The sequence below is a fragment of the Ursus maritimus genome, unplaced genomic scaffold (assembly GCF_017311325.1).
Source record: "Ursus maritimus isolate PB19 unplaced genomic scaffold, ASM1731132v1 scaffold_32, whole genome shotgun sequence".
Taxonomy (NCBI): domain Eukaryota; kingdom Metazoa; phylum Chordata; class Mammalia; order Carnivora; family Ursidae; genus Ursus; species Ursus maritimus.
The window spans coordinates 4,027,955-4,044,239 of NW_024425786.1; the positions used below are offsets into that span (position 1 = coordinate 4,027,955).

Here is a 16,285-nt window from a genome sequence, read left to right on the forward strand (position 1 = left end):
GGGTAACAGGGAGCGGTGTCTCTCTTCATTCATTCATTCACGCATTTATTCCAGAAGTATTTACTGAGTGTCTGTTGTGAGCTAAGGACTGTGGAGGGCCAGCACTTCTCAGGTCTCTGGTCCACGACCCCCACATTTCTCTGCTCGGGTTGTCTGCATTCTATCATCTAGACAGAGGGGTCTTTCCTCCACATTTCTGGTGATTCAGCTTCTCCTTGCGCTAAACCCTAGTGGAAGCCCCACTTTCCTGGATGCAAACCCCAAGCGGCTAGAGTGGGCCGCGGCCGGCCGCCTGCAAGCTCAGCGGTCCTCCCTGGCGGCAGCCCCTGCCTGTCTGAGTCCCGGCTGTCGGCCTCCCGGGGAGCGTCCAGGGCAGGCGGCTGTGCAGCCCATGTCATTAATAATGAATCGTTAGATGCCTCCTGCGCTTCTCACCGGTCACCTAATTTACTTGGTGGGAGCGCCAACAACGCGTGGTGTGCAGAGCCACGATCTGGGCTCTGGGAAGCCTGGAAAAGCAGCTGCTCCCGAAACCCCCCGGCAGCAGCCTGCTCAGCCCCCAGGCTGCCACCCTGAAGGGAGGCGCCCTCCCTTCTCCCTCGGAGGACGGCGATGTCACGCGGAGGTCGGGAGTAACTGGCAGCCCAGCCCTGCCCGAGGCTGCGGGGCTGGGGGCCGGGGCAGCCTGAGCCAGACCAGGGTGAGGGCAGGGGAAGGACCTGCGGAGCCAGAGAAAGATGTGAAGGGAGAGGAAGTGGCTCCCCCCTCCGCACCTGGATTCCCGAGTTCCCTCTGATGAGGTCTTTTCTAGCTGGATTCTGGACATTTGATTCCCTTCCCTCGGACACCGCACAGGATTTTTCTGTTGTTGCTTTGGGAAATCCTCGCTCCTGAAGGAACGCCTCGCCGCTTCCTAGCTTTCTGGGATAAAGTCTTGTCCTGGGAGAAGGAGGGCTTCTAGAGGCCTGGAAGGAGGGGGACGCAGCCAGGAGCTGGGTACCTGGCCTCGGCATGCAGGTATCCTTCGCGTGCTCGGAGCACAGCCTCAAGGGCCGGGGCCCCGAGGAGCGGCTGGGCCGGCCGGCGGCCAGCAGCCCCAGCCTGGGCTCCCGTGGCCGCTTCCGCGCCGTGGCCATGGTGGCCCGGAGCCTGGGACACCTGTCCACGCAGAGCCTCCCATGCGCCAGTGATGCCAGCGTGAAACAGCCCGGGATGAAATATAGGTACGGGCCCTGGGGGCGGTTCGTGGGGTCAAGCTTCCCCCCTACAGCACCCCATTAGAGAGCCAGGAAAATCTGCAAATCCGTTGTCAGATGTGGGCACTTGGCATACTGAGAGGCCCCCGAGGCAAGGGGGGTCTCCTAGTGCTGCATGGACTGGGTGGGTGAAAAATACCATCGCGGCTCGGGGTTAGCCCCAAGTTTCTTTCTTTACCACCGCAAGGAGGGGGTGGGGGGCACAGGAAGGTGCATGATGGCTTCTCTTCCTTCTGCCTATTTGTTTCCTTTGATGGGGGGGGGCAGGTAATAATAACCAAGCTACCCATGGAGGACCCTGTGATGCTTTCTCTTCCTGGGAACCCCTGGCACTGGCCACGGGCCCCAGAAGATGCCCCGTGGGTGGTCTTTGCAGTTAGTCCATCATGAGATGCATTGATTTGATATTCAGGGACTTCAGGTGAACCACCTGAGCTAGACCCCAGGCCCGGGTGTCTCCACGGGCAGGACTGTCACTCAGCAGGGCACAGAACAGCATCCGGACTTCCCTGCTGGTCCTTAGCCCCAGCTGTCCCCTGCACCCCTGCCTGGGCTCCGTCCGCCACCTGGCTCCAGGCTGTCTTGCTGCGGCTTGTATGTGGAGAGGGTGTCGGGGGCAGGGACCTTCCTCCTGCTCCTGACATGCCACCCCTTGCCCCACCCCGGGCCTTGCTCCAATGCTTGGCTGATGCACCCAGGTGGAAGAGGAGAGTTGCAGCTTTGTACGAAGGACCCCTGGGGGCAGATCATAGGGCACCTGGCTTGGGGGTCTGGCCTTTCTTAGTCCTTTGCCCTTTCTAGAATGATGTTGCTGGGAAACCATGGTCTTACAGCAAACAATCTGTATCAGCTGGACCCAGAGTGTCACATGGGCTCGGAAAGAGGCACAGAAGATTCTAGCTGTATTTGAGGACACTGTCTGGGTTTCTAGCTGGTGGTGTAGCCAACTTGAAAAGTACTGAGAGAATCATTCCTGACACTGAGATGTAGAGCTTACACCCCCCACCCCGAACCAATGCCTAAAGTCGGACCCCACGTGGAAGAACCGTGTTGAGTCCCGTGCCTCCTGGAGATGAATTTTGGAATAACTCTGAGTCCTTCTGCATCTCCACCCACATCCCCTCCTTCCCTGGGTCCTTGGGGGCATTTAATATTCTTTGATGAGCCTCTGGAGGAAAAGCTTGTGTTCCCACCCTCTAGCTCAGTGAGGACAATCCAGAGTGGACTTCTCTAGTCTAGAAGCCCTGCTGGCTTGTATCTTTTGTTAAGTGGGGATCAAAAGCTAAGAGTAAACACACTGTGTATTTCGAGTTAGATACCTGTTACTTGCTGCTATTTTTAAGTCAATCCTGGGATCATTAAAGGAGTTCATATAAGTGAGACCATTTCTAAAAAATGTGAAGTGCTATGTAAATGGAAAATACGGGTATTAACATGATTTCCTGCCGAAGATCCTATGATCCATTAAGGAGTAAATCTCGAACAGCCTGGGTGCTGGAGATTACTGTGTGTGCGTGTGTGTGTGTCTCTGTGTGTGTGTGTGTGTGTGTGTGTGTGTCTCTGTGTATGTGTGCCCATGGGCGCATGCATGCTTGAATTTGCATGGATGTGTGTGCATGTCTGTGTGTGTGTGTGTGTGTGTGTGTGTGTCTGGGTGTGTCTGGGTGTGGGTGTGTATGTGCCCATGGGCGCATGTGTGTTTGTATTTGCATGGATGTGTGTGCATGTCTGTGTGTGTCTGTGTGTGTGTCTTTGTGCCCATGAGCGCATGTGTGCATGTATTTACATGGATGTGCATGTGCGTGTGTGTGCACATGTTTGTGCAGGAGACAGGGAGGGTGAGACAGACGGTAAGGGGAGATGCTCACCAGGCTAGGGGGTTTACAGTCCACGGAGAAGCTGGGCTCAGATCCCAGCCCCAGCACTTCCTAACTAGGAGACCCCCATCTGTCCTTACACGTGGTCTGCTGAGCTTTTCTCACAGTGTGGGGGAAAGAAAGTGGGTTCACGCACCTGCAGGAAGTGTGGTTTCATAGAGGCTGAGGTGGGAGCCAGAATCCCAACCATTGGGTGCCCTTGGTGACCAGAGTACCTGCCTTACAGGTAGGTACCTGCCCTACACGGTACCGCCCCATGGGGCTGCTCCGTAGTGACTGTCCCAGGGCCACAGCTAGGACGCAGGTAGGGGCCGCAGGGGGCCTGATTGCTCTTTACCCCCCACTCTGACCACCTCCTTAGGAAGCCGGCCAGGAGGGGCCTCCAGGCACACCCTTCGGTGTTAAGGGAACTAAAGGTGGGTAGCCAGAGTGCCACATTCTTGCTGGAGGGCCCAAGAGGGGCTCAGTGTGGACAAAATGTAATGCCAAGCCCTGAGAATAAGGGGAGGGGCTACCATTCAGTCCCAAGGCCCTGGTGTCAGTGCGGGGACTTCTCGCCCCCCAGTTACCCAACAAGCACCCCCGAGACCCTGCTGATGTCAGCTACAATCTGAGGATGAAACCCCAGAAGCCCAGGCCTGTCCATAGGGAACCTGGAGTCTGGGAGCAGGGCAGACCTGTCAACAGTTAATCACCGCCCAATGTGACAGCCGACCGGAAAACACCCTGGCTCCCACATTCATCACACCAGCTCATGAAGGCCGCGCTGCTGTCCGTCACCGGCTCAAAGGGTTGTCCTCCACCTGCATCGCTGAATTTAAAGGCCTCGGACCCTTTCGAAAGGACCTGTAATTACCCGGGGTCTGAGGTGTGGTATCAAGGGGCACAGAGCGTCTGGTGGCTAATGCGACGGGCATCAGTGCCCTCCTCCAGCAGAGGTGAAATCCATGAGTCCTCATTAGCATGTTTCCAGACCACAGGAGAGACATACGGCAAATTAATGGAGACTCACATTATTTGGCCAACTATTTTATCAGTATGTCGACTTTTAATTAGGGGAGAAAAATCTGGAGAAAACAATGTTCGAGTCGTGGGAGTTTCAAGGGGCAGCATGTCCCCAGCCCCTGGTCCAGCCGAGGCACAGATTTGTGGAGCTCCCCACCCCCACCGAGCAGCCTTATTTATAAAACTTTTAGCCCGGAGATACCCTGTCCTTTCTCATTTCTTCTCCCGAGGCCTGGCAGCGGATGGCAGAACTAATACCATCATTTTATCGGGGAGACAACTTGAGCGGGGTAATTACGGCATCACGCGGTGTCCTAGTTTTGTTAAATTATTCCTGTGGGCAGTGGGCGGAGATGCAGCGGGAGAGCCGAACGCCCTGGGTCCCGGCCTGTTCTGGTGGGCAAGGGGCGGCGGGCACCGCTTTCAGCCACAGACCCAGGTGGACTCAGCCAGATGTTCTGTGCTCCTGTCTGTCTGTTGCTAAAACTGCTCGTCCCCCTGAACACACAGCCTGTTCAGGCATCTGGGTCCACGCTGCTAAAGCGAACTGGAGGACGCACCTAAAACTCAGCCTTCCACGGAGCCTGGCCAGGAGACTGCTTCCCGTGGTCACGAGTGGGAGTTAGTTTTGCAGAGTCGGGAGCTCAGCCTCCCTTCCAGCACCTGGACTTTTCGAGACCAGGTGCCCGGGGGCCTTGTGAGCACCCGGGCCTTGCAAACAGGGTTCTGAGGGTCTTCGTGTCCTGCACGTTTCCAGGGAAGGGGTCCAGAGCCTTTATCGGTTTCTCAAAGGGGCCTGTGACCCCAAACAGTTGAGAACCACTGATCAGAATCTCCGATCCCTTTTGCTTCTTTCCCAGACTGCTTTTAAGCAATGCTCTGATTTCGTGCCACAGGAACCTTCTGGCTGGCGTGGGGAAAATTACCTGCACTGTTAAATTGGCCTGGCCCGGTGCACGGTCTGCAGATGATGTGGTTGTGTCTTTCTTCCTTAAAAAAAAAAAAAAAAAAAAAAGACTTTTTAATTCCTGTTTATGTACAGACAACAAAACAAAAATTAACTTTATGCTTAGAAGCAACGTCAATTCAAGCATGATTTGAAGTGCGTAAGAAAACTTTTAAGTCACGTCTTTGGACTGCTCAGCCCTTAAATTTCATATGTCTTCTATTTTAACTCTCTCATAGCAAAGCTGAAGCTAAAGCAGGAATATTCTAAGTATTTTCCCACAGGCCTGTGGGGATGCGATAGCACTGTGTGTGTCCACAACGTGATAACATAGTGCCTTCCCTCCCGGCAGCCACGAATGCACGTTGCTCCAGGTCGGAACATCCGAGCCGTGCTGACGGCATCATCGGATTTATTTCACTGATTTATAGGGGAGAAGAACAGGCGAGACTTCCGTCTTTTAACGCATTAACTTTCAAAGCTCTTGATTCGTCCGTTGCTTCTGGCGTGAGGAAAAAGGTGGGGTCAGTGTTCTGTGACGCTCTGCCCCAGGCACGTGTCACCTCGTTTCATCCTCGCGGCCAGCCCTGGGAGCCCATTCTGCAGAGGGGCACCCTTGAGGCAGCAGGAGGTTACATCACGCAGCCAGGGGCACACAGCCAGGGTTTGAGTTGTGGCTTCAGAGCCTCTGATCCATCTGCTCCCTGCCTCACAGAGGTACCCGCTGCTGTTCTGAACTTATTAGGGAAAATCCCAGCACTCCCTGTGGGAACAACAGGCTGGCAGCTGGGCTGGTTTTAATGGGAAATTTGAAAAGAAACCTGGGCATTCCAGAACTACGTTAAACTTGGTGACTCAGACGGTTTACAAGTTTGTTATATCCCCTCCCCACCCCCCATGACCACCTGTGATGTGGGCAGGGTCCTGGGGTCTGGGAACCAGGAAACCGAGACTTCAGACAAAAGAGCTGGAGCCCTCAGGGAAGGAGGCTGGGGCTCACCCTGAGTCTGTCTCAACTCTCTGACTTCCCACTGGCTGGCTGGGTGTCCACCCCAGGCTGGTCCCAGGACTGGGCTGCGGGCAGCGGGGTTCCCCCAGGGGAGTGGACTCACACCCTGCCCTGGGCCACCTCACCCTGTGAGCAGCTCACATCCTGTGCCGCCGATGAACAGAGTAGGGGCATGCCGTCGTGATGGGGAGCATGCTTGCAGAGCTGACTGCTAGGTGGAATCCCGGCTCCTCTGCTCCTGGGCAGGCCCAGTGTACGCCTATGTGAAATGGGAGTACCGGGAAAAGGAGGGCACCTGACCCACAGAGCTGTGGAGGTCGCGGACGTGCCACTTGAATACCGTCCGGCCTGTGGCTGCCCCTGCAGGCCCCCAGCCAGCCTGAGCCAGGACAAACAGGCCAGGACAGATGGGCATCCCCGTCCGCAGCAGGGTACTGACCTCCTAAGGACATTAGTGATGGCCTGTGTCCCCTTCATGTGGACCCTGGGATCTTCATTGGGCAGGTACTGTGATGGCCGGTACCACAAGGCCTCAATCAGCCCATTCCACTACTGTCTTTCGAGGTGGCTCTCCAGGCCCTGCCGTGGTCACCAATATGGCCCAGCCACGTGGTCGTGCCCTGGTGTGGTTATGGCAGGTAGGGAGGAACAGACAGTTGGCTCTTTATGCCTAAGGGCAGGTGAGCCACAGGCCTCTCTCCTGAGGACCCCTTGCCTTCAGAGTCTCATAAGATACATTGACTGGAGTGGGGAGTTCAAACTTGGGGCTGGGCTTTGGGAACAGCGGGGTGGGGCGTGGGGAGGGGCGTGTGCCTGGCTGGCAGGTCCTGTCCTGGTCACTGAGAACTCACACCAAGTTTGTTTTCCAGGAACTTGGGCAAGTCAGGCCTGAGGGTCTCCTGCCTGGGGCTCGGTGAGTGTGGGGGCCCCCCTTTGTAAAGGGCTACCCAAGGAGGCAGGGGTTTTGGGAGGGCTGAAGGGGCCAGCCCTGGGGGTGAGGGGAGGAAGCCAGGATTGGGGAGCTGGCAAGGCTCAGTTGTCATGGCAACCAGTGGTTGGGGGGGTGTCCAAGGAGAGGGACGGGGGAAGGGAGGTGAGTACCAGGGGCTGTGTGCACATACAGACCCCTGCCTCACACCTGAAAATCAGAGAAGCACCCTGGCCCCAGGTGTGTCTGGAGAGCATCTTCTGTCCTTACGAGACTGAGTCCTCATAGAGGGCAGGATTTTGCTCTTTTATCTAGACTTTCCCCAGATGTGAGCTCTGTTCCCAGAATACACTGTCCCTGCATCTCCATGGTACATACAGTATGTTCCCGACACACCCCTCAACACACACCCCCCCACACACACACCCCGCCCAGCAGGCACGAGGGCATGGCTGTCAGACCCGGCCCGTTTTCCGGGAGGCGTCCCTCATCCAGCTCCCTGGGGCAGGTCGCCAGCACAGGCGTCCATCAGCTTGCACCCCAGCAAGCGCTCCAAAGACCTGCAGCCAGCTGCCGGCTCCAAGCACATCCCGTCTCCCATTCAGTGTCCCCAAGAGAAGGAGACTTGCCCAGAAGGCCAGGTGTCCCTGCATGCCAAGGACGTGCTCCCCACAGAGCAGAGTGGCATGGTGGCCTGTGGCTCAGCCAGGCCCTGCAGCCCGAGGATGGACCACCCCGGGGCGGGGGAGGGGGGGCGGGGGGGAGGGGCAAGCTCCCTGGAGACGTTCTCTGACTTGAGCCCATGTGTCTCCTTCTAGGAACATGGGTGACCTTCGGAGGCCAGATCACCGATGAGGTAAGATGGGGCTCCTGCAGGCCCCAGGTCCCAGCCAAGGCTGGCCCCGGCGGGCACCTGGTGGAGTCCACCGCATGAACCAGCGGGCCTGTGCTCTCAGCAGCCACCGCAGCCTCCCACGTTCCACTGCCCAAGGGTGCTGTGGCCCTTTGGGGCAGCGGGAGGGGTGAGGGGAGCCATGGGAGTGTTAAAAGATGCCAAATCTGGTGCCTGCCCCTCGCAGCTGGGTGCCTTGGAGAGTCCGTGAGTGCCCGAAAGGCCCAGAAACTCAGGTTCCTCACCTGCACAGCACCTAGCCCCCCCGCTAGCCAGGAAAACCCAGGCAGCCCTGTTTTCCAAATCACACAGCGCCGTGTCTTTCTAAGCTGCTCCGACTGAGTGCCCCCACGTGGATTTGAAACTCCTGTGCGCGTCTGCTGAGGTCATTTAGAATATAGACTATTCTAGATGTTGCAAATTTTGCCACAAGCTGAAGACCCAGCCCCTAACTGCTCATTTCCTATAGCTGTCGTTTATCCTGTGCCCTCGCTGGGGCTCCCGTCTTCACACTGCGAGGCCGCGCCGTCAGCGTCTGTCGGGGAGGGGCCGGCGCATCGCCAGGCTGGGGTGCGCTTCTGGGCCGCGAGTGATTATCTGGGAAGGGAGAGCTGCGGCGTTTGCTCCGAGAGCTCTGGACATCTGCACGAGAAGCTGCCCTCACGTCTGCCCTACTTACTCTTGGAAAGGTTGCATTTAAAAATTAATAAGTGCGTTCATCTGAGACCTTGTTAGCTGTGATTGCTCAGTTAGTTTTCAAAGGAAAAGCTCTGCTTCTGTCAAAATCTGAATGTATCTCGTTTGTGTTTTTGTCCCTTTTTCCTTTCATGACAATAGCGGGTTGTGGAATGCCTTGCCCTTGTTTTGAGGGTCTGGCTCTGGACTGTCTCAGGAGAAAGGGGTCCCAAGGTGCAGGGAATTGTTTTGCCTTTAGCCACCAGATGGGTTGCGAGCACTTAGCACAGAAGGTCGGAGCCCTGGAGCTCACGTGGTTCACCCGAAATCAGTAGTGTCTGACTCACCTGTTTCCCTTTTGCTGTGGAAGGGAATGACTTCATTTCCAAATGGCATTCGCTACCCTGTGTGTGATGTCCTTGGGAGAAAGGCACAGGGAAGTGGCTGGATGGTAACCATCCCTCTTGGGTGTTTTTTTTCACCAACAGATCCATTGTACCCAAAGAGTATTGATTAATGACCCAGCGGCGGCCCTGCTGGCTCCAGCCTCTGCCATGTCCCCATCACGTAGACATGACACGTATGAAGATACTAGAAGTCGTTTCCAGATGACACAAAGCTGGGAGGACAGCAGATACAATAGATGACAGATCCGGGGCTCTCAGAGGTCCTGGCAGGTGAAAATGATTGAGCAAAGGAGCAAGCAGAATTTTCGTATTAAATCCTACAGTTAGTGTCCAAAATAATCAATACGTCAAGGATGAGGGGCCCACCTCGCCACAGTTCAGATGAAGAATGGCCACGGTTTATTCTTTAGCTGTCTGCCTGCCCTGTCCGAGCCAGCAGCGCTGGCAATAGAGGATCAGGGACCATCCCGGGACCACAGAGGAACATGTGTGCTGTCCCAGAGTGGGGAGACCACGAGCCCCCTGGGCATTCCAGATGGGTGCCGCTTGCTAAGCCCATGTCCAGAGGAAGGTGGGTGGCCTGCCAAGGAATCCAGAAACAGTCCTGTTTTTAGAGTTACCTTTTGTGTGCAAGACACCTTGATGCCAGGGAGACACAGAAGTGAGGACTGGGTGGATTTAATGTGGCAAAGATGGGGAGGGGGGGTCCCATGGCAGGACTCCACAGACTCCGTAAGCAGCGGCCCACAGGCCAAATCTGGCCCACAGCCCCATTTTTTGTTTCTTTCTTTCTTTTTTTTTTTTACTTTTAATTAAATATACAAGACATAAAATTGGCTATTTTCACCATTTTCATTGTGGTTAAAATATGCATAACATAAAATTTACCTTATTAACAATTTTTAACTGTACATTTCCATGGTATTAAGTACATTCTCTTTGCTGGGCAACCATCACCACGGTCTGCCTTCAAAAGTTTTCATCACCCCAAACAAAACTCTGTCACCATGAGGGAATGATTCCCAGCCCCTGGTAACCTCTGCTCTACTCTCTGTCTCTATGAATTCCACAACCCATTTTTTATAAATAAAGCTTTATTGGCAGGCAGCCACGCCCATTCATTTACATACAGTCTGTGGCTGATTTCCCGTTACAAGTTGCCACAGACACCATCTGGCCCGCAAAGACTAAAGCGTGTACTCTCGGGTCCTTTACAGAGAAAGTCGGCCATTCTCTGTCCTCTGTCCGCAAATGTCTGTGGGGCTGTGGCCCTGGGGAGGGAATCCTTGGGGGCTGGGCAGAGCAGAGCCAGCCCACAGAGGAAGCAGACAGTGTTAGTAAGCCTCTGATCACATGGCCAATGTTGGAGCTGCCCTGGTCGGAGTCAGGTTTCCAACCTCTAGTCCAGTGCCCTGTTTGTGACCTCACATGGCCACTCAGGTAAAAATCTCCTCCTCAGAGCAAGTGTTCAGAGCAGCCTGGGCATTGGACATCTGATAAGGGTAGTAGCTACAAACTTTATTTATTACGGAATTCCATCCTCCATCAACCCAGGGAGGCAGGTGCCGTCACCCCACTGGGAGGAAGCAGAGCCCTAGAGATGGAGAAGGTGCCCAGGGTCTTACCTGGAGAATCGTAAGCTGGGAATAGCACCTCGGGGCCTGCTTCAGCACCCACGACCAGCTCCCAGCTCAGGGGGGGATGGATTCCCCTGGCCCCCCAAGTAGGGACAGCAGGGAGAAGGCCCACATGTCTCCTAAGGTTCCTCCTGCCTTTAGTTTCAGGGACTCTGACATTGGAAAAATCCAACCGGTCACAAAGTGTCCGTCACGTAAAGTAGGGTGCACTCACAGAGCACAAGCCTTTAAGAGTCACGTTTTAAAGAATGACGTGGGGACAGACCCAGGAGCGAGTGTGTGGAGAACAGCGCCAACAGTGGTCCGTATGTGAGAGCTACGGTCTTGCAGGGGAAAAGCATATATTCACATAGAAAAACCTGGAAGAGGGGGCACCTGGGCGGCTCAGTCAGTCGAGCATCCGACTCTTGATTTGGGCTCAGGTCATGATCTCAAGGTCGTGAGCTCGAGCCCCCCATCGGGTTCCATGCTCAGCCAGGAGTCTGAGACTCTCTCGCTCCCTCTGCCCCTTCCCCCCCACCCCCATTCATGTGCACGCACACACTCGCTCTCCCCCCACCTCTAAAATAAATAAATAAACCTTTAAAGAAAAGCCTTGAGGAGGAATTATACCAAAATCATAGCAGAACTATAAAAAAATAAAAAGCACAGCCCCGAAAATTCCCACCCGTCACTCTCTTTTCTCACTGGCCTGGTGTAGTTAGAGTCGTGCTGACATCTTTCTGCTAAGCGACAGGTGAAATGGGATGGGTACCCTCTGTGTCAGAGCCTGCTATCTTTCCCACGTGGCAGGCCTTGCAGGGTCGGCCCGTGAAGCCAGCAAGGACAGTGTCCCTCAGCTCAGGTGTGCTGAGCACCTGTCGAGGGCCAGTCCCTGCCATCAGCTGCTCTCTTTCTGGAGAGTAAGCACATCTTATCTCCAAGGGCTAGACGTGTCCCGTGGCTCCATTAACAAAACACCATCCGTGTGGTTTTGAACTAGAGGAATTTACTTTCTCATGGGTCTGGAGGTCAAAAGTCCAAAATCCGGGTCACAGAGCTGAAATCAAGGTGTCAGCAGGGTCGCACTCCCAGCGGAGCCTCTGGGGGAGGACAGTGGGATTCTTCCACACCTCCTCCAGCTTCTGGTGGCCACTTCACTCCAGTGTCTGCCTCTGTGGTCACATTCCTGCTACTCTGTGTCACGCCTCCCTCTGCCTCTCTCCTATAGGGACACCTGTGGTGACATCCAGGGCCCACCCGATAATCCAGGATTGTCTCCCATCTCAAGACGCTTCATGCAAACATCTACAAAGACCCTTTTTCTATCCAAGAGGCCATTCATTCACAGGGTCCAGGGGCCATTATTTCATCAAACACAGAGAAAGGAGGACTGGGATGGAGGCTCCCATTTTATGCAGGACGGTGAGGGAAGGTGGAAGCAAGAGTGAGCCATGTGATGATTCAGAGAGAGAGCATTCCAGGCCAAGGGAACAGGACTGGACCCAGCCTCCAGGAAGCCACAGGAGGAGCCCCAGGTTGAGAGATGGGGGCAGAGGTGAGGGAGCAGATCTGGTGGGACCTTGGCTTTAACCATCTGTGACATAGAAGTCACAGAGGAAATTTGACCTAACTTCACTCGAAAGGCTCACTCTGGCTGCTCCACTGAGGATAGGCACCCCCCCCCAAGGATGGGGGTGCTTCTCAAATCTAATGTATGCATGAATTCCCTGGAAATCCAGTTGACGTGTAGGCTGTGGTGGCCAGGCCTGGGGCAGAGCCCGGGATTCTGCGTGGCAGATGCGGATGCTACTGGTCCGTGGACCACACTGTGCCCCAGGTAGAGTGTTGGGGGGTCAAGGACAGAAGCAGAGAGAGTTAGGGGCTACCACAAAAACCCAGCTGAGGGCACTCTGGCTTGGACCAAGTGGATGCACTGGAGGTGGTGGGCAGGAGGGTCCGATTCTCGATCAGTTTCAAGAAGGAGCTGGCAGGACTGGCCGAAGGTGCCAGAGTAAGAGAAAGATGAGTGAAGGGAGATGCCCAGGTGTTGGGCCTGAGCATAGGACGGGCAAGATGCTGCACGCTGCCCTCTTCCACACCCACCAGCCTCCCTGCCTACAACACCCCCTCCCCTACCTACTGTCCCCCTTCCTGCCTGACAAACTCCTAACCACCCTCCAAACCCAGCCCTGTAAATCCTCACACGCGCTACAACACGGACAAACCTTAAAGGCATCGTGTTAAATTAAGTCAGCCAGTCACAGAAAGACAAATACCGTATGACCACTCGGGTGCAGTAACTAGGGGAGTCAAAATTCTAGAAACGGGGAACAGATGGGTGGGTGCCAGGGGCTGGGGGAGGCAGAGCAGAAAGTTGGTGTTTCATGGGGACCAAGTTTCTGTTTGGGAAGATGGAGAGGTTCTGGAGACAGGCGCGGATGACGGTTGCACAGTGTGCCACAGAAATGCACACCTAAAAATGGTTAAATTGGTCAGTTTTATGTTATGCATGTTTTTAAATTATTTTAAATAATTTTTTTTAAAAGAATGAAGAAGATCTCCATGAACTACTATGGGTTGATTTCCAAGAGGTAGTGTAAGTGGGAAGAGCAAAGTTCAGATGAACACCTCTAGTGTGCTTTTCTCCAGGTGAGTAGGGTGGGCGTATAAGAAGATACACAGGGTCTGAAATATGAAAATAATAAAAGCCCTGGCGCTGAGTCACCTCTGCTCAGAACCCTCCCCAGGAGGCAGCATGTACCCCTAAATCATCTGTATAACCTGGCTAGGGGCCCAGCACAGGGTGCTCTCCTGGGCAGAGGTCGGTCAGCTTGGTACCACACATCCCTGAAAAGTGAGGTGGAAGACAAAGATGAACCCGTGAAGGGGTCTGGGGTACCTGGAGCATTGGAGAGGAAGAAAGGAGCCCCGGGGTTGGAGAGGGACACAGGGGAGGAAGAGGAGGCAGTTCCCAGGAGGACACATGGATGCATCTCATACGTGATTACACTCGGAGGAGGGCGCGTGGACGCATCTCATACGCGATTACACTCGGAGGAGGGCGCGTGGACGCATCTCATACGCGATTACACTCGGAGGAGGGCGCGTGGACGCATCTCATACGTGATTACACTTGAGCTCCAGTGGAACCAATCAGCCCTGCAAGTGGATCCAGAAAATTCCTCCACCAATGGCCTTTCTGCCCCCTGGGCTTTCTGACTCAAATGACAGCCGCTAATGAATAGGGGTTAGCTTTGGCCTGCTCAGTATCAGAAATCTTTGAGGTTCATTGCCAACATTTGAAAATCAAGAGATTTTTACCACACCCAAATACCCTGGATCTCTGGCTTCTCTTGAAAAAAATCAAAAGATATAGCCATGCTGAGCTGCCTTCCCACGGGCAGGGACTGAGGGTCAGTCCACCCACCCCAGTGGTCCCCACTGGCCACCAGCCTTACTCTCCAGACCTGCCTGGCCCATGATGCTTCTGAGTTTAGTATTGAGAGAATCTCCACGAAGCTGAACATGGCTGGCTTTTCGTCCCACAATTTTTGAAGGTTGTTAACGTATGACTCACCCCACTCTGGGCTGAGCTTTGAAAAGTGAGGGGCGGGGGAGTTCGCATCTGTGACTCTGAAAGGGGCACCTGCATTGTCCAGAGGACCAGCAGACATCTCTGCTGCATCTTGGAGGGGCTGCTCGTGGCAGGGGCACTTCCCCCAGCTGCTCGACCCTCACCCCCACTACTAGTGGGTCAGTGCTGGTGGAACACAGACATTCTTAGAGCAGCCTGAGGAGCAAAACCCGGGCGACGGCGTGTGTGGATTGGGCACCATTCATCAACACCTGCCGGCCCAGCAGCGGAGAAGCGCAGCCGAGGCCAGAGCGCTCGCCGAGGACGGCAGTTCCTCCATCTGCAGTCATCGCAGCGTCCCCGTGCGGCTGCTGGGAAGGAATCGGGGGCATGCGGCCACAGGGCACACTCTAGCCATAGCTTTAAGAAAGTATTCATTCTGCCAGGATCTATCCCACTCCTCTTGGGGGCTGTGTTCAACCCAGCACAGGGGCTAAGTTTGAGATGACCCAAAAGATGGGGTCCCTACTTGCTTGAAACTCACAGCCCAGAGGCTCTTCCTTCATTCATTTTGTCTTCTTTCCTCCCTGTGGGTCCACTCCCGAGAGCCTGTCCCGTGGCAGGAGAGGACGAGGGGAGCCCCGGGGGGTAGGGCCTGGATACACAGGAGGCCCCCCCAGGTCCCGAGATTATGCCCTAGAGCCTCTCCCTGGCCTGGCAGGACTGTGCTTGCCCGCAAGCAGCTCTGGTTTTCTCATTTCAGATGGCAGAGCAGCTAATGACCTTGGCCTATGACAACGGCATCAACCTCTTCGATACTGCAGAAGTCTACGCAGCGGGCAAGTACGTGTCTTTTCTCACGGGGACGATGTGGTGCAGGCCCCCGCTTCCCTGGGAAGAGCCAGAGCTGCGGGTGCTCCGGGCCTTGTCCCAAGCATCCACAAACGTGCCTCGCATTTTGCCTGCTTTTTTAAACTCTGAATGGCCTTAGAAGGTGTTGTTTTCGTGGGGCCAAAATTGCAGAACACTTGGACGCTGGTCACTTGCTAAACTCCCCATGTATCCGCGCACCAAGATGACCACAGCCCCTCCGGTGCCTCGGATGCCATGCTGGGCAAGAGCCCGATCGGGCGGAGGTCCCAGGCTCTCCTGCGGCCAGCCCCGCGTGTCTGACATTCTCACGTCTTAATGGTACCATGAGGGCTGCAGAGAAGGCAGGGCCTCTCGAGCGGCGGAGAGCAGAGTCTGGCCAGCCGAGCGCTGTAGGAAGCACTTCCCATCTTGGCAGTGAACTTCCCTCCTCAATTATGTAAAAGTCCTCTCCAGCCAAGGCTGCTGGCTTCAATTTTAAAGACTAGCTGTAATCACATCATCCACTCTCCTGCATCGGGTTTCCAAAAGTCAGCTTTTGTTTGTTAAGTCATTTGTTGGCTCTCTGTTCGTCCTCCCTCCGGCCCCTCCTGCCCGGGGCGAGCCAAGTTCCCATCAGCTGGCTTGGCTGCAGCCTGGCTGGCTGCGCACCGTGGCCTCAGGGCCAGCACCTGCCTCGAAGGCTCTGGGTTATTACCTGCAGCTTGCAGTGGGGCCCAGAGCACCGAGAATCGGGAAGCCACCTGGGCCTTTTCTCAAGTCCCAACGTAGGGTCTGAGGACCTGACAGCTCTGGGGACCTCCACTGGGACCCCTAAATCTCCTCCAGCCTGTCAACAGCCCTCTGCCCCTCCTGATGCTGCAGCCCCCTCCCGGGCCCTGCATACTGGCAGCCTCTTCCCATCAAAGTGAAATGCTTTCCAGACAGATGAACTAAAGCCAGAGGGTCAGAGGTAGAAAAGCCCAGTGCACATGCCAAGCCCACAGGCGTTCCTGGGCCTCAGCACCCCAGCCCATTCCCTGGCCCTGCTCCTGCCTCGGTTTTGCTGCCCGTGAGAGCGTGCAGAAGGCAGTCTAGGCAGCCTCCTCTGGCTCCAGACGGCCCAGCCCGTGTGTGCCAGCCCTGCACACTCCACACTCTCTGTGGCCCCGTCTTCACTTCCCCCTGATTAACTGGACACCAAGGGCTGGCATATCAGTCGTAGGCAGCTCACGGCCCTCATCTGCC

The 16,285-nt window shown here is 55.4% G+C and overlaps 1 protein-coding gene across 9 annotated transcripts in view; it reads left to right on the top strand.

The window, feature by feature from the left end:
• The window catches only part of KCNAB2 (potassium voltage-gated channel subfamily A regulatory beta subunit 2), an 89,981-nt gene that overhangs the window by 59,400 nt on the left and 14,296 nt on the right, over positions 1-16,285 (top strand). For all 9 annotated transcript variants that reach the window (XM_040645687.1, XM_040645686.1, XM_040645688.1 and 6 more), the window contains 3 exons: positions 6,963-7,006; positions 7,840-7,877; positions 14,952-15,031. In XM_040645687.1, the coding sequence (XP_040501621.1) occupies positions 6,963-7,006; positions 7,840-7,877; positions 14,952-15,031 (162 nt within the window). The remainder of the gene's footprint in view (positions 1-6,962; positions 7,007-7,839; positions 7,878-14,951; positions 15,032-16,285) is intronic.